The sequence below is a fragment of the Heterocephalus glaber genome, unplaced genomic scaffold (genome assembly GCF_053883595.1).
Source record: "Heterocephalus glaber isolate CG9 unplaced genomic scaffold, H.glaber_assembly_v1.0 deba00000621, whole genome shotgun sequence".
NCBI classification, from domain to species: Eukaryota; Metazoa; Chordata; class Mammalia; order Rodentia; family Bathyergidae; genus Heterocephalus; species Heterocephalus glaber.
The window spans coordinates 31,492,428-31,515,349 of NW_028258153.1; the positions used below are offsets into that span (position 1 = coordinate 31,492,428).

At 45.5% G+C, this 22,922-nt stretch overlaps 1 protein-coding gene across 7 annotated transcripts in view; it reads right to left on the reverse strand.

Moving 5' to 3' along the window:
- Positions 1-421: 421 nt before the first annotated feature.
- The window catches only part of Secisbp2 (SECIS binding protein 2), a 44,050-nt gene continuing 21,549 nt past the window's right edge, over positions 422-22,922 (reverse strand). For 6 of the 7 annotated variants that reach the window (XM_087206327.1, XM_087206326.1, XM_004851321.3 and 3 more), the window contains 7 exons: positions 16,934-17,100; positions 16,381-16,519; positions 14,628-14,778; positions 13,522-13,742; positions 2,296-2,450; positions 1,756-1,945; positions 422-1,311 (listed from right to left, as the gene is read on the reverse strand). In XM_087206327.1, the coding sequence (XP_087062453.1) occupies positions 1,208-1,311; positions 1,756-1,945; positions 2,296-2,450; positions 13,522-13,742; positions 14,628-14,778; positions 16,381-16,519; positions 16,934-17,100 (1,127 nt within the window). In that variant the 3' untranslated portion in view covers positions 422-1,207. The remainder of the gene's footprint in view (positions 1,312-1,755; positions 1,946-2,295; positions 2,451-13,521; positions 13,743-14,627; positions 14,779-16,380; positions 16,520-16,933; positions 17,101-22,922) is intronic. The other variant, XM_021263722.2, reaches the window with a different exon arrangement.

Here is a 22,922-nt window from a genome sequence, read left to right on the forward strand (position 1 = left end):
CAGCCCTGTCCACAGCACACCATTGTGACTCATTCATCCAGTTTGACCTCTTCATCACAGGCCACCTTTCAGACACATAACATGTGGTGTGACTAAATTCAACAGGAGCTCCAAAGCCAAAAAGATACAGTACCTGTTTGCTTGGCAAGCAGAGAGTGAAAACCCTTCCTGCCACTGGCTTTGGTGAAAGGAACACAATCGTGGGTCAGGACTGAGAAGGCCCTTGACAGCAGGTCTATGTCTGGCCTAAGACTTTGGCAGGTGTCACTGCTAGAACCTGGGAGGGCCACAGCATATGGCCACCTTGCCCTGCTTGGTCCTTTCAGTTCAGAGGCTCGTTTCTAAGAGGGTTAATTCAGGATGCAGGAATAACTAGTATGACTGAGACCACTGACAAGCCTAAAAGTACCAAAGTCTGAAGTGAAATTAAAATATTCACTCTTTATTCAAAATAAATAAGCCCTCTTTCTTACAGGGAAAATATGAAAGTACGCTCTGCCCCTTGGCCTTTATGACAGAAATCACATTCAGAATATGTTCACTTATAAAAGAAAGATTTGGAGACTGATTACTAAATAAATGTAGAACTTCAATATACATTGTTTCTTTGGAAATACAGACTAAAAGAATACTTCATGTCAAAAAGGTGCAGGTTAGAAAACCATGTTCCTTCTGAGGCTCATTTTAGCAAACCCTCCCCATCGTTAAGGTGAAGCGCTACGTCCCCTGAGAAAGGGCCTTTCCCCACTCCCTCTATGCCAACATCAGCATCCCTGGAGAGGCACAGCTCCTCTGGTCCCCTTGCCCCAGCCCTTGCAGGAAGGAACCCCCTGCTTGCCCGCCTGCCCGGACTCCCTTGGCTCAGCGGTGCCGAAGTGGAGGGGAAGCCTCCTTAGCAGCCAAAGTGCTCAAGTACTACATTTTCCAGTGTTCTCCAGACCCACAATGTGCTCAGAGCCTAAGCTCTACCAGCAGGCTTCTGGAAAAGGTTTCTGCCAGAGGATCTGTGTGCCAGTCGGATGGAACCCACGGCTCTGAAGGCCTGCAACCACGGTTTCATGTGCCTCTCGTGCCGGTCAGTTTTCAAATTCAACAGTCATACAAAATACATTAGGTTAGTGAAAAACTGAGAAGAAAAAGCCCCGAAGTCTTTTCAAGCCTCCCCCTCCTTACCCACAATACACAGACACAGGAAAGAACTCTCTCCTTATAAATTCAAGTTTGTCATCTGAGAGGCTGAGGCCTCCAGGGATTCTTCCAGCTCCAGGGCACAGCGACTGTATGCTTCCAGATGCGTTTTCCAGAATTCAACTAGAACAGGAAATGGCACCAGTGAGGGGCAGGCACAAGTCATAAAACCCTTCTTCCCAGGAAGCAACTGAAGGGAATGAGAAGCTCCCTCTGCTTAGGTGGGCCCCTGGCAGGCTCTGCCCGCCTCTCCCAGCCTGCTGGGTCCCCTTCAGTGAGGAACCTCAGTTACACCTCGGAGAGCATCCCCTGAGACTCCGCTCGGCCTCCCCAGACAGCCTTGGTTATGGCTACCTTTAAGACTATCCTCTGGGTGACATTTGGCTTGACATCTGTGTGGGATAGCCACTCAGCCTCTCCTAATCTCTAGTCTTGACAGGCAATGGCTTGAACCTCCAGGGCCCTACTGTGGCCAGTCTTACACATGGATGTCAGGGTGCTTTCCTGAGGACCCTGAATAAGCCACAGGGCACTTGGCCCAACACAGCCCCTCTCCCGACCACTCACTGTAGTGGGGGTCTTCTCCAGAGGGGGCCAAGGGGCTGTTCTCGGCAGAGCTGCTGGGGCCCTCTGAGGGTGGGCTGGGAGGTGTCTGAGGCGTGGGCTCCCCTGCCAGCTCCTGTCGCACATTCTCGAGCATGGTCTTGTACGCCTGCCGGGCTGCCATGGTCAGCTCAACCATCTTGTGGAACTGGTCCTTGGACACAAGTGAGAGCACAGAGGTGACATTCCAGGACGACACTCGGTCCCCTGCACACTTAGCGATCACCACAGAAAAACAGGGGCAACAAGCCTCTGTGCTTGTGGGTGCTGGGGATGCCACTTAGAGCAGTGGGCTACTGGAGACACCTGTTGGCAGTCAACCTAGAGCCAAATTCAGAGCCTGGCTTGTGGCACTGTCAGAAGACCAAGGCCCTGTTTTATGAGAAGCTTCTGCCTCGGTGGTGGTGTCTCCCCAGGGCCAACGTAGCAGAGCTACTAGGCTACCCTGTGGGTGGACAGAGACTGCCGCCTGCCAGCTCCCTCCTGGGTCAGGCCCCATCTCACCTGTGCTCCATCGTAGCTGAAGATCCCCACAATGCTGACAGGTACGGTTTTGTTCAAACTGCGCCCCAGAGCCTTGCGATTGAGAGCAAACACAAAGGGAATGTTCTGCGCACAGGCGTAATCGATAATGGTGTGCAGAGTGTCATCCAGCCCACCTGGTCAGAGGATAAGGACACCAGAGGAAGCAGCTGAGCCTGATTGTACAGAGAGCAATACACCTCACCTACAGCTTTACACCAGCTCTGCCAAATTCCACCAGAGAGTGCTAGTCCTAGCCACATGGGAGCGTCAATTCTCCAAAAGAGACACCTCCATAGCATAACAACATACTGTATAGCCGAATAATGCTAATGGAAAAGTTAAGCACTAGCTAGTACTACTCAATACTTACTTCCTGCCAGGCCACAGATCCACTAATTCACATGAATCAGCTCTGTATCCAACCCAAACTCTAAAAGCCAGATGCTGAGCCCCCACTTACAAAGAAGACTAGAGGTCCAGGGTGAATTCCTTACCCCAAATGGCCCCTCTGGCAGCTCTCTGGCTTCCAGGACCTCACTGCCTCCCCCTGCCTGGGCCAGCCAAGGTGAGTGCAAGCAGGGGAGGTGGAGACAACCCCACAGCACCAGGGAGCATTCCGATAGCAGATGAGGGCCTTGGGCACACAGCTCACTAAGCTCCACAGCAGACAGAAGGTCCATCGCAGAGATCACTCCACTTACATCAGCACCCGAAGATTTCAGTGGGCAGGAATACACTTATTCAGCTACATGATTTACAGAACAACTTCCACATGCCAATTAACACTAGAGTATACAAAAAAGCCTCTATGCTCTTGGATAGGATGATCTAAAATGATAAAATGACAACTCTAAACTTTGAAATTTAAAATTCCTACAAGCAGGATTTCTTAAAATGAAAAATAAGGAAAATAAGGCTAGCATTGCCAGGTTCCAAGCTTGTTATAAAGCTGCATACTACTATCAAGGAGATGCAGGTCCACAGGCAGAGGGTCCAGGAATGACCAGAAAGTGTGAAAAATGAGCTTGTGAGGAACATTTCCACTCAGTGGGGGGCAAGATCTTGGGGTAGCAGGATAGGCCTCTGCACAGATCCAGCTAGACTCATGGCTCTACATCTTACACTGAAATGTAGTCTACTAAAATATATAAAAATATCGAACAGGGCCAGGATTTAGCTCAGTGGTGTTGCTGCCTGCCTCAAAAGCACAAGGTCCCGAATTTGATCTCTGGTACCAAAAAAAAAAAAAAAAGAAAAATATTGTTATTTACAATACATAACAAGGCCAAAAATAAGTTTAAAAGGCCAATGATAAACCTGAAAAATATTTCCAACAATTACCCTACAATCTAACTTCTTCTAATAAAAGGTACAAATCAAGTCAATATAAAAAGGCCAACCTCCCAAAAGACAAATGGGTAAAGAATATGAACTAATAGAAAATAAATTCTGAAGTGAAAAGATGCTTTGTAGGATGTCAAAAATGCAAATCAACTCCCCAGGAGGCTGGTGCAATTCCGTGGGTGGAAGCTGCAGGCCACCACGGGAGGCAGTGGGGCATGGACTTCGGAGTCACTGATGCCCATCTTGCCAAGGCCAGGGATGGAACCTGCGAGATACATGCTTCTCCCAACACAACTGTAAGAAAAATAAGTGTTTGCTAGTTATTTACAACTGGCAAAATATCACCAGGAACCTAACTGGACACTTTTCATCTCATTCAAGAGAGGGACTTGCCAAAAGCGTATCCTGCCCTACATCATGGGACCTGGACAGAGAGTGAGTGAGTGAGTGAGTGTGTGAGTGTGTGTGTGTGCAGCTACACTGGAGATTAACTCTGAAGCCCAAAGTACTTAATTCTGCCCACCCCGCCCTACAAAAGACATAGCCAGTGGTGAGGAAGCCCTCTCTGGGGATGTGAATTTAGAGGAAACACACCAGTTCTGGACAGGCTGGCAAAGGGCAGACCGGGCAGAGGTAAGGGATAGGATATTGCAATTAGAACTCTTCACTAGGGGGACAGGTTAAGTCCCCTTAATGTCTTGATGTGTGTCTCCCACTGGCAAGTCTCCCTCTGCCAGTGTCTGCCTGGGCTCCAATGCAGTGTGAAGAGCCCATCTGTGGAGTGCAGGCCCATCTGTATCCTCTGAAGGGCTGCCAGGAGGCTAGGATGGGCTCTGTGAATGTGGCTGGGGTGCTGACACCTGGGTCCCTGCACCTCCACTGTGTGCAGGTGATGTGGTTACAATACTACCAGCTCTTCCCTTCTACAATGTAGAGCTCTGGAATCTGCCCAGCAGAGGGGAACATATATGCCTAGTCTCCCTGGCTCTGCCCCTTGTATCTTTTCCCTTTGCTGCTTTTGCTCTAGGGTGCGTAGGTCTTCTGGGCTCACTGAGCCTGCGGAACTTGGGGACCCCAACACAAGCAGCAAAGTCAAGGCTGCTTTGCTCAAACAACCTTGAAGCAAAGGTTATTAAGAGAGGAAAGCATATTCCAAGGCTGACCGGTTAAGGTGTAACAGGGAGCTCAGATAAGCAAGAAAAATGCTCACCCTGATAAACAATCTTCCAAGTTTAAGTTTGGAACTATTAAGTGAAATGGCATTCTGGGCAAATACAGTTCACCTTAATATGGTCCAAGGCCATAATACTATCATATCTGTAAAATGACAAGCCACTGGCTACCTTACCCAACTAACCATTGCTTGTAAGGTACATAATCAAATCCCTTATGCCTCAAAGCAGAAAAAGTAGAACTGATGACTGAACCATTATACTTCAAGTGCATAACAGATCCTCAAGATGCCAACCAAACAGAACTCCAGCCTTCACCAGAGAAGGGCAAGCTATGTCCAGGAGGACAGTGAATTATGAACCAAGGACAGCACATCCACCTTTTTATTGTTTAGACATGAATCCCTGGGAGAAGGTGAGAGTTCTAGAAGCTGAAATGTGCATGGACAATTGAGGTAGCCTAATGACTTAAGCCACAGTGGGGAAAGGCTTGGCAAGCAGGACCTGGACCCCAGGCGCCTGAAGATCAGGTAAGGGCAGCACAGGAGAGCAGGGCAGGACCAGGAGAGCAGACACAGGCCTCAGGTGAAACAGGGCCCGATGTCTGGGTCCCTGTAACCCACATCTCTGCTGGTGGGAGTGAGGACAGGCTCACAAGGTAGAGGCTAAGAGCCCAGCCTGCCTTCCCAGGGGATGTGACCAGCTCTGAGGGGGACTCAAGCCATTCTCGGGGCACTGCCATCACCGCAGCAGCCCAACCACCTCATCCTGTGGCTGAAGTGCAGACTCTTGGGCCCAGCAAACCAGGCACAATTTCTATAATCCTTGCTTCACCAGCCTTCTGCGGGATTCTGATACTGCCTAGGTCTGAGCACCACCACCCTACAATGCCACTCAAAGCCTTGGGACACCAGCCATACACTGGGACTTGTAGATGACCAAGGGCCACAGAGTAGACATGCTCTAGCAAATGAGGGCGGAGTCCAAAGATCCCAAAACGCCAACAGAACAGAGTGGAAGCAAAGGGCATGCAGGGGCGACCAGCTGCACAAAAGGCACAGGGAGCTAGAATATGTAACCCCCATCCAACTGTCTGAAAGTTCTGAGGGAGCTGGCTGAGGGTTTCGGTTTGGTTAATGTTAAGTGTATACAAAATTAACTATTAAGCATTCTGGGAGGCTGAGACGGGGAATTACAAGTTCAATCCTAGCCGGAGCAACAGGGCAAGACCTTTTCTTAAAAACTGAATATAAAAGAGGAGCAGAGCCCAGCCCAGCGCCGAGGAGGTAAGCCTTTTGGCCCACTGTACCACCCGCCCCCAGAGCAGAGGAGCAGAGGGCCCCAGCACCGAGCAGCTGAGCCTTTCAGGCTGCCATACCACTGCCCCCAGCCCAGAGGAGCAGAGCCCTGCCCAGCACCAAGGAGGTGAGCCATTTGGCCCACCTTAGCACTGACCCCCACACAGAGGAGCAGAACCCCCCAAGGGCAAGCAGCTGAGCCTTTCGGGCTTCTGTACCACCACCCCACCCAAGAGGAGCAGAGCCCCGCCCAGCACCAAGGAGGTGAGCCACTCCTGCACCAGCACCACAACCCTCCCTACATCTTGAAATGAGAAGACAAGTAAACAAGTCTCAAAACCAGACTTGCAGATCACCTACAGCAACCCCAAAGGGAAACAAGATGGAACACTCTGATACTCAACCACCTGGACTCCTTAAACTGGCAATTTGAAAGAGGAGCTGGAAAAAATTAAATCAGAAATAATTTCTGAGATAACAGCAGAGATTGTGGCCATAGTGTAAGACATGATTAATAAACCTAGAGAGGACACAGATAAAAAAATAAAGGAGCTGAGGAACATGATGGAATCCCAACATAGGAAACAAATGGAATCCATAAAACAGATGCAAACAGATTTCCAGGAGATGAAATTCCACTGAAAGTTTACGCATCAAGGGCAGGGGATTTAGCTCAGTGGTTCCACCACCTGCCTTGTAAGCGCAAGGTCCCAAGTTCGATTCCCAGTACCGGGAAAAAAAAAAAGGTTCAGAAGCAAATGATTTAAGGGCCGGGGATTTAGCTCACTGGTTCCACTGACTGCCTCCCAAGCACAAGGAACTGAGTTCGATCCCCATTATCAAAAAATAAAAAAATAAAAAATAAAAAAAATAAAACAAAAAGCTCTGTGTAGTTAAAAAAAAAACAAAGAAAGTTTACACAGGAGAATGAGCCAATGTGAGGACAGAATTTCAGATACAGAAGAAAAGACTGCAATCAGTGACCAGGAAAAGAAAACTTTCTTAAAAATAGTAACGGATGTTTCTCCTCTGCGATGCCCCTCTGCCATGTGCCACCCTGCCTTGGAGCCAGCTGATTATGGACTGAAACCTCTGCAAACTATGAGCTAAATAAACCCCTTCCCCTTTAAAAAGATAAAAAATAGTAAGGGAACACGAGAAAAAAATCCAGCAGCTGCTAGATGATGCAAAGAAGAATAACACGAGACTGATCAGAGTCAATGAAGAAACAGGAGAGAGTGCACATGACATTAAAAAAACTGTTCACAGATGTTATGGCAGAAAACTTCCTAAGCAGGGGAAAAGAACTTGACATACAGGTAAGTGAGGCATATAGGACTCCAACTAGCCTTGATCAAAAAAAATATATAAACATAGGCATATAATTGTTAAGAGTCCAGAAACCCAACAGAAGAACAAAATTCTACAAGCAGTTAGAGAAAAGAAACAAATCACATAAAAAGGAAAGCCCATGAGAATCACAGCAGACTTCTCAATGCAAACCATCAAGGCAAGAAGAGCTTGGAGTGACATATTGCAAGCCCTAAAGGAAAACAGCCTCCAACCCAGCTTGATGTACCCTGCAAAACTATCTTTCAAAACTGATGGGGAAATAAAATACTTCCATGATAAAGGGCACATTAGGAACTTCATGAATACCAAATCAGCGCTCCAAAAAATTTTAGACAATATCCTAGGAAAAGACAATGAGGATCACAACCCCAGAAAGCCCAGCAGAATGAATCCATCGGGCTAACAAGAAATTAAACGCAAAGGGGGAGAATACAACAAAAAGAAAAAGTCATGACAGTGATAAGTCAATGCATATCAGTTATAATCATCAATGTTAATATTAATTCACCAATCAAAAGAAATAGACTGGCAGAATGGGTCAAGAAGCAAGTTCCAACAATATGCTGCATACAAGAAACATACTTAATTCAAAAAGAAACTCACAGACTGAAAGTTAAAGGGTGGAAAACAATACTCCATGCAACAGGAACACGAAAAAAAGCAGGAGTAGCTATCCCATTTGCAGATCAAGTGGAATCCAAACCAACACTGATTAAGAGAGACAAAGAAGGACATTACATCCTTGTAAAAGGAACAATCCAAGAGGAAGAGATGACAATCATAAACATATATGCACCAAACACTAGTGCACCCAACTATATAAAACAAATACTAATGGACATGAAAAATCAAATAAGCACTAATACGATAGTAGTGAGGGACCTCGATACCCCACTGTCACACATACATAGGTCAACTAGACAAAAAACAAGCAACAAAATACTAGAACTCAATCAAACTCTTGAACAAATGAACTTAACAGATGTTTATAGAGTGTTCCACACCCCACAAAATCAGAATACACATTCTTTTCAGCTGCACACAGGTCATTCTTCAAAACAGACCACTTACTTGCTCATAGAACACATTTAAGTAAGTGCAAAGGAACTGAAGTTATCCCTTGTATATTATTGGACCATAGTGTGATGAAATTGGAGATCAATAGCAAAAGAATCCGCAAGAATTTCATAAAAACATGGAAATTGAACAACACACTTCTGAATAACCAATGGATCACAGAGGAAATTAAAGAAGAAATCAGACAGTTCCTTCAATTAAATGACAAGGACAATACTACATATCAGAATCTATGGGACACAATGAAAGCAGTCTTGCAAGGGAAATTCACAGCAATGAATGCACATATTAGGAAAACAGAGCGAGCCCAATTAAACAACCTGATGCTTAACCTCAAGCTTCGAGAAAAAGAGCAGGACAAATCCAAAGCTCATACAAGGGAGGAAATTATAAAGATCAGAGCAGAAATCCATGCAATGGAGACTAAGAGAACGATACAAAAAAAATAAATCAATGAAGCCAAGAGTTGGTTCTTCGAAAGAATATAAACAAAATTGACAAACCCCTAGCCAATCCTGTCAGAAAAAGGAAAGAAAAGGCCCAAATCCACGCAATTAGGAATGAAAAGGATGAAATTACAACGGACCCAGCAGAAATCCAGAGGATCATCAATACCTACACTTCCAGAACCTATACAACAATAAGATGGAAAACACAGAAGAAATGGACAGATTCCTAGATACATATGAATTGCCAAAGTTGAATGAAGAAGACCTAAAAATTCTACACAACCCAATATCAATCAATGAAATTGAAAAGGTAATTAAAAACTTACCAACCAAGAAAAGCCCAGGTCCTGATGGCTTCATTGCTGAATTCTACAAGCCATTTAGAGAGGAACTACTGCCACTACTGTTTAAACTCCTCAATGAAATTGAAGGGGAAGCAATACTTCTGAATTCATTCCTTGAAGCAAGCATTACCTTGACCCCCAAAGCAGAGAGAGACTCAACCAAAAAAGAGAACTATAGGCCAATCTGACTAATGAACATAGATGCAAAAATCCTTAATAAGATACTGGCAAGTAGAATGCAGATCATCAAGATCATACACCCTGACCAAGTGGGATTCATTCCAGGGCTGCAGGGATGGTTCAACACACACAAATCAATAAATGTAATGCACTATTATCAATAGAGCCAAGGACACAAAACCATATGATCATCTCAATAGATCCAGAAAAAGCATTTGAGAAAATCCAACACACTTTCATGATAAAAACCCTACAAAAAATTGGAATAGACAGTCTCTACCTCAATCTGATAAAAGCCATCTATGAAAAACCAACAGCCAATATCATACTAAATGGTCAAAAACTGAAATCCTTCACACTAAAATCAGGAACAAGACAAGAATGTCCACTATCACCACTCCTGTTCGATACAGTTTTGGAAACATTAGCCACAGCAATTAGACAAAAAGAAATAAAAGGAATTAAGATTGGCAATGAAGAAGTTAAACTGTCATTATTAGCAGATGACATGATACTCTATATAGAAGACCTCAAGAGCTCTACCAAAAGTCTTTTAGACTTAATAACCAAATTCAGTAAAGTAGATGGATACAAGGTCAGCACACAAAAATCAATAGCTTTCCTGTACACAAACAACAGTCTCACTGAGAAAAAAATAGGGCAAACAATTCCTATCACAATACCATCCAAAAAATGGAAATACCTAGGAATCAACCTAACAAAAGAAATCAAAGACCTCTTCTCTGAAAATGACAGCACTCTGAAAAAAGAGGATATCAGAAAATGGAAAGACATCCCTTGCTCCTGGGTAGAGAGAATCAACATAGTGAAAATGGCCATACTTCCAAAACTGCTATATAGATTCAATGCAATCCCAATTGAAATCCCAGCAGCATACTTCTCAGACCTTGAGAAAACAATCCAAAAATTCATTTGGAACAAGAGACCTAGAATAGCAAAAGCAATTCTAGGCCACAGAGACGTGGCAGGGGGTATTACAACCCCCAAGTTGAAACTATACTACAAAGCTACTGTGATAAAACAGTACGGTACTGGCAAAGAAACAGACCTGAGAATCAGTGGAACAGATTAGAAGATACAGAAACAACCCCAGACACACTCAACCACCTCATCTTCGACAGAGGAGCCAAACAAAAACCCTCACTGGAGGAAAGATAGCTCTTTAATAAACAGTGCTGGAAAACCTGCCAATGATTAAAACTGGACTTATCTCTCACCATGCACTAAACTAAAATCGAAATGGATTAAACATCTAAAATATTAAAACAGAAACACTAAACCAGCTGGAAGAGGGGTTAGGTAGAACTCTTGAAGACATTGGTGTAGGAAAAGATTTTATGAACAAAATCTCAGTTGCCCATGAACTAGCACTAACGGTCAACAAGTGGGATCTCTTCTTATTAAAAAGCTTCTGCACAGCAAGAGAAAGCACCAACAGTGTGAAGAGACGACCCACAATCTAGGAAAAAATTTTCACCTGCTGGTCCTCAGACAAAGGTCTACTATCTGGAATATATAAAGAACTTAAAAAAATCAGACCTCCCAAATTTAAAGATCCAGTCCAAAAATGGGCATCTGAAATGTACAGACATTTCTCAGACAAAGAAGTAGAAATATAAATAAACATATGAAAAAATGTTCAACATCACTGGTCATTCAAGAGATGCAAATGAAAACAACACTGAGATTCCACCTAACCCCCAAAAGAATGGCTATCATGAAATCAACCAATAACAAATGCTAGAGGGGCTGTGGGGAAAGAGGAACCCTGCTCCACTGCTGGTGGGAGTCTAGACTGGTGCAACCACTGTGGAAATCAGTATGGAGATACCTCAAAGAACTAGGACTGGAAGTCCCATTTGACCCCGCTATTCCCTGCTGGGTATCTTCTCCAAAGAATTAAAAGAATCATACCACAGTGATATCTGTGCACCCACGTTCATAGCAGCACAGTTTGTAATAGCTAAAACATGGAAGCAGCCCAATTGCTCATCAACTGGAGACTGGACGAAGAAAATGTTTTTTTTTTTTATAAAAGGGAGTACTACTCAGCCATAAAAATGAGAAATTAGAGATATTTATAGCTAAATGGACGCATATTGAGGCGATACTCTTCAGTGAAATAAATAGGACACACGTGTAAATACTGAATAGTTTCTCTAGTGTGAGAAACTGAAAGTGTAAATAAGGACTAAAATGTATAACAGGTAATGTGAAATAGGAAGAAAAGGGGCAAAGGGGAAGGGGAAGTGGGAGGGGTAAGGGAAAGGAAAGAAGGGAATGGAATTAATATGAGAAAATGAAAAAATGGAAACAAAGTCTTTTTAAATAGGGAGGAATGGAGGGGTTGAGGGGAGGGGAGGGGAATGGGGAAAAACTATGAATCAAGAGAGATTATGTAAAGGTGCCAATTTCCAATGATGTATGTCATTATATTGTATACCTAAAATGTACCAATAAAATTAACTGTAAAAATTTAATATAAAAAATATAAAGTAAAATATAAAAAATGGGGCTGGGTTATGTTGCTCACTGCAAAGGCATTAGGTTCAATTCCCAATATTGGGGTGTGGGGTACCACAAAAGAACTAGAATCCCAGCGGATGAGCATAAACCCATTTCTTCTGTTGGTAAGCTGTCAAATGACTAAAGTGAAGACTATCGAGCAGTAAATTGCAAGCCACATACTTGAGGCTATGGAAGGAAACACTTCTAAACTAGCTAGAGGGCTAACTGGTGAAGTAGGTATGTGGGAAAGACAGGAGCCCACAGCTGCCTTCTCCCTGAACAAACCCTCTGTAACTGTGACCCTTTCATCTACGCAGACTCACAATGATAAGAGCAGGAAAACAAATGGCTTATTCTCTCCTATGACCTGGAAAGGATTCTGGGCACGGCCACACACACAACCAGGGGGACAGGTCACTGAAATCCTGTCCTGTTTGGGCCAGCAGTAACACTGTACCTGCATTAAGCAAGCACAAGGACAAGCTGGACATGAGGAGGTCCCCTGCTGCTGCTGGGCCACTGGAAGCATCAGCCACCCGCAAACCTCCCAGCTTTGGACACGAAGTGCTAACTGTAAAGATCACCACTCAGGGCTCAGCCCCAGGACCATGACTTGTTCCCTCAAAATGGAGCTCTGGCTGAGCTGACATTCACACAGCAGGAGAAAGGAACAGGGCGCCAAGGAAGGGCCGAAGTGTTCACTGATGTTCCCTCCTCTTCTTCTCAGCACTGATGAGGTGAACCAGGGGTGTACGTGAGCAAGGTCACTCTGTTCCTGACTACCACTTCTGTCATGCAGTGTTGGGGTGGAACCCAGAACCCAGCATATGTTAGGCAAGAGATCACCACTGAGCCATACCTCAGCTCAGTGCCATAGTCAAAGGAGGATATAACACAGACAGCCAAGTCCTCTGAGAGCCAAGACGACTTAAACACAAGGTAAACAGCAACCTCAGACACGAAGGTTCACTGTCACCTTATGTCACATCCACCAACTGACAAAAAGCACCTTCCAGCCAGGGTAAAATGGCAAAGTACTCAGAATAAACCACACTGGTAGTGAGTGGTCAGATGGGTTGTTTACACACTAAACAGCCCCAGGTAGCCTGAACACAAATCCTATCAGGATGGCTTGCCTGCTGGTGAGTCATCTCTGCGGCAGGAGTGGCCAGTGACGTTCCCTAGCTCCCGAGTGGAACCTGCCTATCAGTGGCACATCCTTCCTTCCCTGTTCCAGAGGGAGGCCTGCTTCAGAGCGAGGCACCCAGTGGGGTATGCACCTGGGAAACAGTCATTCAGGTATAAAATGAAGCTGAAAACAAGCTGCCGAGGCCCATGGGGGTGTGAGCTGGGTCCCGGACCAGGTGCACAGCTAGCCCAGAGGGTACCTGACCATGAGGGCAGCACACTGTGCAGTGCTGCAGGGGCCCATGTGCCACAGGACAACACAGTGTATTACCTTTTGACTGTATCTTCTCACAGTTGGGAGAAATGATGATGCATTTCAGCTTCTTGAGCTTTAGGTGTTTGAGAACTTCCCTCAGCCCCAGCACAAGCCGGCGTTTGGTCTTAGCCTTGACTGGATCCTTTTGGTACATTCGGTCTTGGAAGCGGACCAGCTCCTTGAGTAGGTCTGTGACACAGGCATCCACTTCTTTACTGAGCATCTGGCTGCAGTAACTGAAAGGAATATCAGACACCAAGAACTTGGCCCCTGGCCCTGTGATCATCTACCCCAGGAAGAAGAGACACAAATAGCATCAGATAAAAGTCACAGGGACAGTTAACACTCATCAGAACCCTGGAATTCCTGAATGATTCTAGGAAACATAAAGACTTAAGCATCATCCCTGGCTCTGAAACATAACAAGACAAAAACCTCTGGGCTCTGCTGTCCACTGTGGTATGCACAGGTCCCTGCCTTGGCCACTCCCTCATGTATCTCCCTGTTCTGAATACAAAGCCCTGCATGGACTACCCAGGAAGAGAAGCAGGAAGGGGAGGAAGAGTAGGCAAACAGGGTCAAAGAAATCTTGCCCTTAAGAACGTGTATGGAAGATGAAATCATGAAAGGGACCTGAATGACATCACTGGCACCTCACCACCCATCCATCCTCTAATCCTGGATTAAGGGCACCTCTTTTTTTTTTTTTTGGTTCCGGGGATCAAACTTGGGTCCTTGCGCTTGCGCTGCAGGCGGGGGAACCACTGAGCTAAATCCCCTGCCCCTGCAGCTCTTGTTTTTTTTTTTTTTGCAGTACTGGGGATCGAACTCAGGACCTTGCGTTTGTGAGGCAGGTGTGGTGCCACTGAGCTAAATCCCCAGCCATCATCACTGGCAGGAAAGAAACCAGTAGGCACAGACTGATACAAGGGACAGGCCACCCCTGAACACTCATATAACTAACTAGGTACCTGACCACTTTCAACCCAGAGGATTAAAGTATAGAATGGTCTAAATACCTGGATTTAGGGTGCTATACATGTAAGGGGAGGGAAACCAGTGCCAAATCCAACCTAAGCACCCCGCCTCTCCTGGGCCCCAGAAGGCAAGTGCTCACTCACTCCCGGAATCTTCGGCTGTGGATCTTGGGGAAGCCGGCTTGGTCAGGTGCAGGCTGGCAGGCGTCTGCATCCTTCTGGACCTCTGCACCAGGTGGGTCTTCTGATTGGCCCTCAACTGCAGGAGTGGAGGCGGCCAATTCTTCTCTTCCCCCTGAAAGTTCAGGGATGAAAAAGTCACTGTACTTGTCTGCAGGGCCTCGTGGTGCAGTGGAGACTGACACCTAGTGCTGGCTCATGTCCGTCCCACTGATGTGACCAGTGCTGGCACAAACCTGCCATTCTCCCCCAACAGCACTGCAGAGCAGCAGAGTAGGAGGCTAACATAGCCTCTGGAAGAAGCAGAAAAGCTGACAGGTCTTCCAGGTTGAGGAGGCCTCAACCTGAGGAGGCCTGCCCATTCCCCTCCATTTGTTTATTCATTCATTTTTACTGTGGGAAAACACATAGGAAAATTACCATTTTAACCACCTTCAGGGTGCAGTTCACTGGTCATATGTATCTTTTAATTCTGGAACCTGATCCGAAAAACCTATCAGGAAGTTTTGAAAACCAGAGCTACAGTTCCAAGCTTTGAGGCTTAAATGGTTGAAGCCATTCCTTTTTTAAACAATCCTTAAGAACTGAACTTTAACATCTGAGCCTCGGGGTGGGGATGCAGCTCAGTGGTAGGGGACTTGCCTGGAATGCCTGTGGTTGTGGAGTTTTTCCCCAGCACCAAGAAGAAAAAACAAGAAATGAAAAACTTATGAGTGCCTCAAACAAGAGAGATATGGTTAACACGTGCTGTGGTTTGGTAACAGCTTGCTATCGCCAAATAAGGCTGCTTCCCTAGAACACCAGATCAGAGAGAAAGAAACTCAAAAACACACCCCACACCTGCTGGAGTGAAACTCTTTTTAAAAAGACAATGCCCAGGGCAGGAAGGACAGGAGCACCAAAGTCTTACCCCCTCCCCAGGCTGGGGTAGAACTGGGAGGACACCAAGGAACCTGTGGCAGGAGCTACTAATGCAATACTGCTCTCAGGGAAAATGCCACAGGTGAACATGCTTGTGTCCACAGCAACCTTCCTTCTAATAGCCTGAAGCTGGAAATTGCCTTCAAGCCCAACCCAGCCCTGGTATATCCATCCACTTGAGTACTACACAGCAATGACAGAGAGGAGGCGAGCTGTGTGGCATGGCACAGGGGAGAGGTTTGGGTTATCCTGCTTCCCCATCCAGGTGCTGGACTCCTTTGTGATAAATCCACAAGCTCTGCCTTATGCTCTAGAGACTTTTATGAAGCCAAAAACAGACAGATTAGGAGGCTGGGGATTTAGCTCAGCAGCACAGCACCTGCCTGGGAAGCTCAAGGTCCTGAGTTCAATCCCCAATACCAAAAAACAAAAGCAAAAACAAAAACAGACACATAGGTTTCTGTGACAGCATGTTTCTTACACCTGCTGGCAAGCTGTTGTTACTGGTGTTCACAAACACAGGCACTTCCAGTCGCAGGCGCCTCCTGTGCCACATGGATCGCACTCAGGGAGGGGAGGCTCATTTCCTTTGACCCTCAAGGACCCAGAACCAGGCCTGGGCAGCAAACCCCATCCCTGGGCTCCTCTCACCACACAGATGGAGTTGGAATACTGCAACCCGAGCTCAATGCTGAACGTGTGCCACCACAAAGGTGCCGGAAGCCAGCCATACTCCTCCCTGACTGTGCTGTGCTCATGGCAGTTCCCAGATGAAAACACAGAAAACCCGAGGTACCTGTGGGTCCAGCCTGGTTGGTGACCTGCTCCTCAGCACTGATCTCTGCACCCTGTGCCTCATCACTGGCCATAGCCGGGCTCACAGCATTTTCTCGGAGTCTCTGCTGCTTTCTCTCTTCCCGTTCTTTCAAAATAATCTTCAAAATTAAATAAAATGATTAAAATGCCAAAGTACCAGTATGTAAAAAAAAAAAGCAGCTCTTCATCAAATCAGCTGCCTGAGTTCAGTTAGTTAAACATGCCCAGTTGTGCCTTGGGAGTAGGACAGGCTCCCCAGTCCTGCTGCTGGTGTGGGGACAGCAGAGAACCGGCAAATCCGTGTGGTACAAAGCAGGCAGTGAGAACCCTAGGCTCTGAAGCCAATTCTGTGGCCCCACAGTCATGGCCTCTTCAGTGGAGACCAAGGACACACACACAGGCTATGAGATCCAAATGAGTGTGTGCAGTATAAACCTGAAAATCTGGGAAACTAAGAGCTCGGAGACATCAGCATAGGTATGTGCAACTGGATCTGCTTTCCAGAGCTTCATCTGTGGAAACGCTCTACACACCTTCTTCAGTGAGGTGGGCTTCTTGGCCTTGGGGACCTCCCTCTGCTTCCCCTTCTTTATCAGCGGGGCGCTGGAGTCCAAGGGGTTGTGTGGAGTCTTCACCTGACTGAAGCGGCGGCCCCACTCCCCAGAGCTGGCTTCTTTGGAAAGGACAGGCACTGCTCCAACTGCAACAGTGTGGAACGCATTTGTCACAGGTCACTTACCAGTGGTCCTGACTGGCTCTCAGGCCTCGGCTACCTAGCGGGTCTGCAGGAGTTGCCCATGCTGCCTGAGCCTGACTTGACAACCTTTTCACCTTCCTCAAACAGCTCTTATATGCTCTTTTCACCGGCAGGGATTCTAAATTAAATTAGCTATCTTTTTGACAGGACCCTACAATAGCAATTCATTTGGGAAAGCTGACCCTCTATCCGTATAATCAAATCTACTGTTTCTTTCTGAGGTCAAACAGTGTGCAGATCACAGCTTTGACCCAGGATATTTCTAGGTGGTTTGTAACTGCCAGTCATGCTGTTCATGCTGCTGTTCATGCTTTCCACACACTGTCAGGCAGCAAGGCCTTTGTAGAAGCTGGCTACTAGTTTTGTGTTTACCTTTCATTTAGCTATCTTATCAGGCCCTTACAAACATAGTATCTCTTGCTGGTTCTCCTGAGTTTTCCAGACATAAGCAGGTTTTCTCAAATCTCATCATGAGCACTTGTGATCAACACTTCCCAACTTGCTTAACTGTTTCAAGGACAAAGTAATTCCTCCTGTGTGCTTCCCCCCTACTTTTTTAATTAGGAAAACTTCCAAACATATAACCAAAGAAAAGAGAATGGTAAATAACAAAGCCTCACCACTCACTTCAAGAAGCACTGGTATTTCTCCAAGTGTATTTTACCCACCTACAGTTTTGAAATTTAGGAATAATAATGATAATGATTAGTGTTTTGCCAATCAGGTATGCCTGTTAAGACTTACCGCTAGGGATTTAGCTCAGTGGTTCCGGTGCCTGCCTCGCAAACGCAAGGTCCCGAGTTCGATCTCCGATATCAACAACAACAAAAAAGACTTACCTGTGCAATTCCCTGCTTCAGGGCAAACTTTTTTTTACAGTACTAGGGATTGAACCTAGGCCTTCCCACTGAGCCCTCACCCCCAGCCCTCACTTCTGCCCCCTTTATATTTTGAGACAGGGTCTAAGTTGCCTCAGCCTCCCAGAGTGATAAGACAGATGTTTTACTTGCCCAAATTATTCAAGATGACCCTACCTGCCTCCCAGGCTACTTTCCACCTCAGCTAGAGCACAGCTGCCTGCATCTGCAGAACCTCATACTCGCATGTCGTTTGACACATACAAATGGTGACTTGGCCCCTGGTCACATCTGCTCACTTGCCTGGTACCTGGCGGCACCACCAACTGTAGCCCTTACCTAAACTTTAGTAAACATGCCTCCAGGCCTGCCGTGCTGTAGTCCCATAGCTCGCTGCCAGGAAGCACTCTACTGAGCACTGATAGTCTCTGCCCCCAGGGTAGTGAGAAGGGGTGACAGTCCCCTTCTTCAAAGTGCCCACAAAGTTGGGCAAACCTGCCCAAAACAATCACATCTGCCCTGAAGCACTGTTTGCTCCGAGATTGTCAGCCCTCAGGTGGAAGCAGCATGAGTCTGGGTGGTCTTTATTAGGTGTCTCTATTCTCTCTGTCCTGTGCTGTCTCCTTCACAAGCTGGAAAGGCCCTGAAAACCAGCAGCACCAGTGTTACTACCAAAAAGGGCTTGCTGGTTGAGAGCTCTGTCATTTACAGTGGACCTTAGCACACAAGGGAGGGTGAGACAGCACGGCCTGAGGTTACCACCTCCGAGAGCAGGCAATGGATGGGCAGACCCTCCGAAGACTTTCTAAGAGAATTCTAAGAGAAGACTCTACTCTAGGGATGAGCTCTCCACATGCCCGGGCAGGCTGCAGGGTGTGTGTATGGTGCACAGGTAAGAGCACACCCAAGCCACCAACATACCAGGTCAACAACAGAGCCGACAAGCAGGCCAGGGAAAATGAGAGCCAGCAGACTTGACCCTGGCCTGAGGGTTGAATATACCCCATCCCACACACTCAGCTACACAAAGTGGAGGCCTGAGCACAACATCCGAGTGAAATCCCTGGAAAGAAAGGCAAAACAAGAAAAGTAACTGAGCAGAGACCTATCAGGATAGACAGACTTCGGATTTAGGCCAGGATAGTTATTTAAAAGAAAAAAAAAAAAAACACCATCACTAATCTTACAGGGAATAAATCAGAATCTAGAGTTGCTACAACATACTAACTAAAATATTCAGTATTCAACATCAAATTGAGAGATATTCAAAGAATCTGTGACCCACACTCAGAAAAAAACCCTGAGTACCCCAGATGTGGAACACAGACTAATACTGAAAGGCAACCATTAGAATAGACCTGAACACAGATTTCAATAAATAAAAACAGAAGATGGGCTCAGAAGATTTGAGACATGGAGAAATCAGTATACATAAAGACTCTCTGGATTCAGCCTGCAACCAGCTCAAGTTATAGCCACCATGACTGCTCCGGAGGAACCCTAGTCTGTGTCTGTTCTTCCTGCTTAGCTTCCAGCTAACTATACGTAGACAAAACCATCAGAGTTCTACATGGAGCTTTACAACTGGACCCTGGCACCAGGAAAGTGCCTTTCTCATAAACAAGGGACATTTCAGCTTAGATGAAAGCACTTTTGTCCTAACCAACACATGCTGACCCCACACTGCAAGACCCGCTTGCTGCCACCCAGGAACTCACTCCTGTAAGTCAGTCTCCCAATAAATTGCACACTGCCCAATCCTGTATGTCTGCCTCACTTCAGTCTCATAGCACCTGTGAGTAGTGCTCAAACACAGGAGCAGGTGGTTCCACAACTAAGACAAATCAATGGCGTACATTCAATTCAAAGAAAAGAGAAAAAAACTGAAAACAATGGACAGAGTCTTCAAGACCTGTGGGGAAACATCAAGCATACCAACATGAATATCACAGGCATCCCAGAAGGCAAGGGGAGAGACACAGAAAATAAATAAATACATAAATAAATAAATAGAAATAACGGTCCCATGCTTGCCAAATTTGATAAAAACATTATAGAGTCCAAACACCACAACTAGCCCCGATAAGACAGAGATCCACACCTAGTAACATCACAGTTAAACCACTGAAGCTCAAAATAAAAATAAAATATGGGATATAAAAGTCACATAAAGTAGACTAACATTTGACTTCTCCTTTGAAAAAAGAGGTCAGAGGACTGTGGAGTGACATTCAAAGCCCTGAAAGAGAAAAACTGTTAGGGGTCGGGGATTTAGCTCAGTGGTTCCGGCACCTGCCTCGCAAGTGCAAGGTCCCGAATTCGACCCTCAGTACCAAAAAAAAAAAAGAAAAACTGTTAACCAAGAGTTGTATATGCAGCAAAACTAGTCTCAAAAATGAATGCAAAATAAAGATATTCCCACGTAAAGACAGACTAACAGAAATTGCTGCTAGCAGAGTTTATGTATAATGAAGGGAAGTTCTTCCGAAACAGTGCTACTACAAAGGTCACCAGATGGCAAGTGAATTCAGAGAAATAAAGAACATCAAAAGTCATAAACATAAAACTAATAAATATGAATTTTCCCCTCACTTCTCTTAATTTTTTGAAAGATATGACTGTATAAAGTAATAACTATAACACTGTACTATTTGGTTTGTAACACACTTAGAGGCAGTATCTATGACAATAAGACTACAAAGAGGGAGGGATAAAAAAGAGATATACTGGAGCCAAGTTACCCCCTGTATAAACTATTCTCACAGCAATCACTAAGAATAGTTTTTTAAAGCTAAAGACTGAGCCAGGGATGTAGCAGACGTCACGCCTGCCTGGCAAGCACAAGGACCTGAGTTCTATCCCTGGTACCAAAAGAAAAAAAAAAACAAAGTTAAAAAAAAATCAAAATAGCATTTTAAAAATATTGAACACAAATGACATTAAAGGAGGAAGAAACAAGTGATACAAAACAAAGAGAAAAAACCCAGCAAAACGATGGATGAGTCCAACCATATTAACAATTACATTAAACCCAAACTAGGTTAAAATGAAATAGTTGTACCACCTGCTCTTTACAAGATCTGCCCCGTTATCTAGAGGCTGCTCTTCCCTCCTGGCTCTGGTGGGCCAGCCCCACCTCACTGACCATCCAACTGGTCAGAGACTTGACTTAGGCTTGGGAACAGACTAAGACCCCTAGAAGGCCTCAGTGTTGTGTTCCAGTTGGCCTTGCCCGGAGACAACAATAAAAGGCACTAATGATAAAAGGGACCGGAATTCCACTTTGCTAATTTTTATTTTTCCTCACAAAGATGGTTCCTCTACACACCTCAAAAGAGAAGACAAAGTGCAGGTTAGAATTTGGACACTCCTGGGATCTCGGGCCAAAATGTCACCTCAATACTCTCCTCTCACTACTTCAAGCTATTTAAAAATGTGCTCTGAGTGGGGGCTCCAGCCTTTGCTAACTGCATATCTCATGTGCAATTCCATCTAAAAGGTTCGACTTGCACCTAGAGAGTGAGGGTCACCTTGTACCCTCACCCCCTTTTCTTGTTTTTAGCTTGCCCTGGAGGCCAGAAGCCTGGCCAACTGTTTCCACCTGTAGTACTTGGACATTGGCTGTAATTACTCCATCTTATACTGCCTCAGGCTTTACTAACTCACAGACACATTTACCAGACAGAGAACACTGACAATGGCCTGACCCACTCCAGACCCAGGCCCTGAAAGCCAACCTACAGGGCAGGGCACAATGGTTTTACAATGTTAGCATACAGGAACACCACAGGAAAAGCAGAAAATAGGAACAGACTCTGGACAAAACAGCATCTGAATATAAACTCAATCTTGTCTTTAGCTCCCTTTGCTATTCTACTCATAATTATGATAAAGTCCTAGTGCCAGAGATGACCTGGAATATCATGGACTCTGCCACTCACGACTCAACATTCCCAAGACAAGGCTGTGTCACTAGTGTGCCAATCCCCCTTCAATTTTCAAGCACTCAACACCAAATACTCTATGAAGTAATGACTATCATGCTACAAGACCCTTATCTGAAGCTTCCCAGGCAGCTACATTATTTAGAAATAGTTTAGAAGAATGCTTTGCAAACTTGCTAAAGGTGATACAGGTTACTCAAATTGCTTGCTCTGAAATATGTCCAGGCTAAGGTACTTTGTGCTGTGACCCATGGAGGGAAGCTGAAAGCTAATGGTTGTACTGAAGAAAAACTACCTTTGCCAATAAGTAATCCACAGGTAATCACCTTTCACCAAACACTTGGATTGGTTAAAACCACCCATGCACAGTAATAGCACTGTAGGCCTTTACCAGACGTAAGAACAGCTGAGAGGGGGAATTTTTGGGGAAGACTGCCAACTGTGAACCTTGATATGAATAAAATTACCAAAATTGAAGAGACAATCAAACACATTTAAATACAAATTAGATTCTAGAATCTAGATTGTTACATAATAGGAAATACATTTGGTCTCCACTTCCATTTCCTGTCACAGAGCTTCTAAAATTCTTGGAATCACCAAAGTGGTATTTTACCGCTAAGATGACTTCTGGCTGGGGGTTCCTAGTTAGCCTAAGGATGGGGGCTGGGTGACAGAAGGTTGGCACCAAGTGACAGCAGCTGGCACTTTCAGCCCTAACTAAACCTCTAAGAAGGGGAGAGGGGCTACAAGTTGAACTGTCACTAATGGTCAGCGACTTAGTCCGTGCCTAGATAATAAAAGCCCCAAAATACCCTCGAGACAAGGTTAAGGGAGCTTTCCGGCTGGTGGTAACATGGAGGTGCTGGCAAAGTGCCTACCTGGAGGGGCGCTCGACAGCACTCTCCCACACCCTGCTCTTCACACTTCTTCCATCTGGCTGTTCCTGAGTTGTATCCGTTAT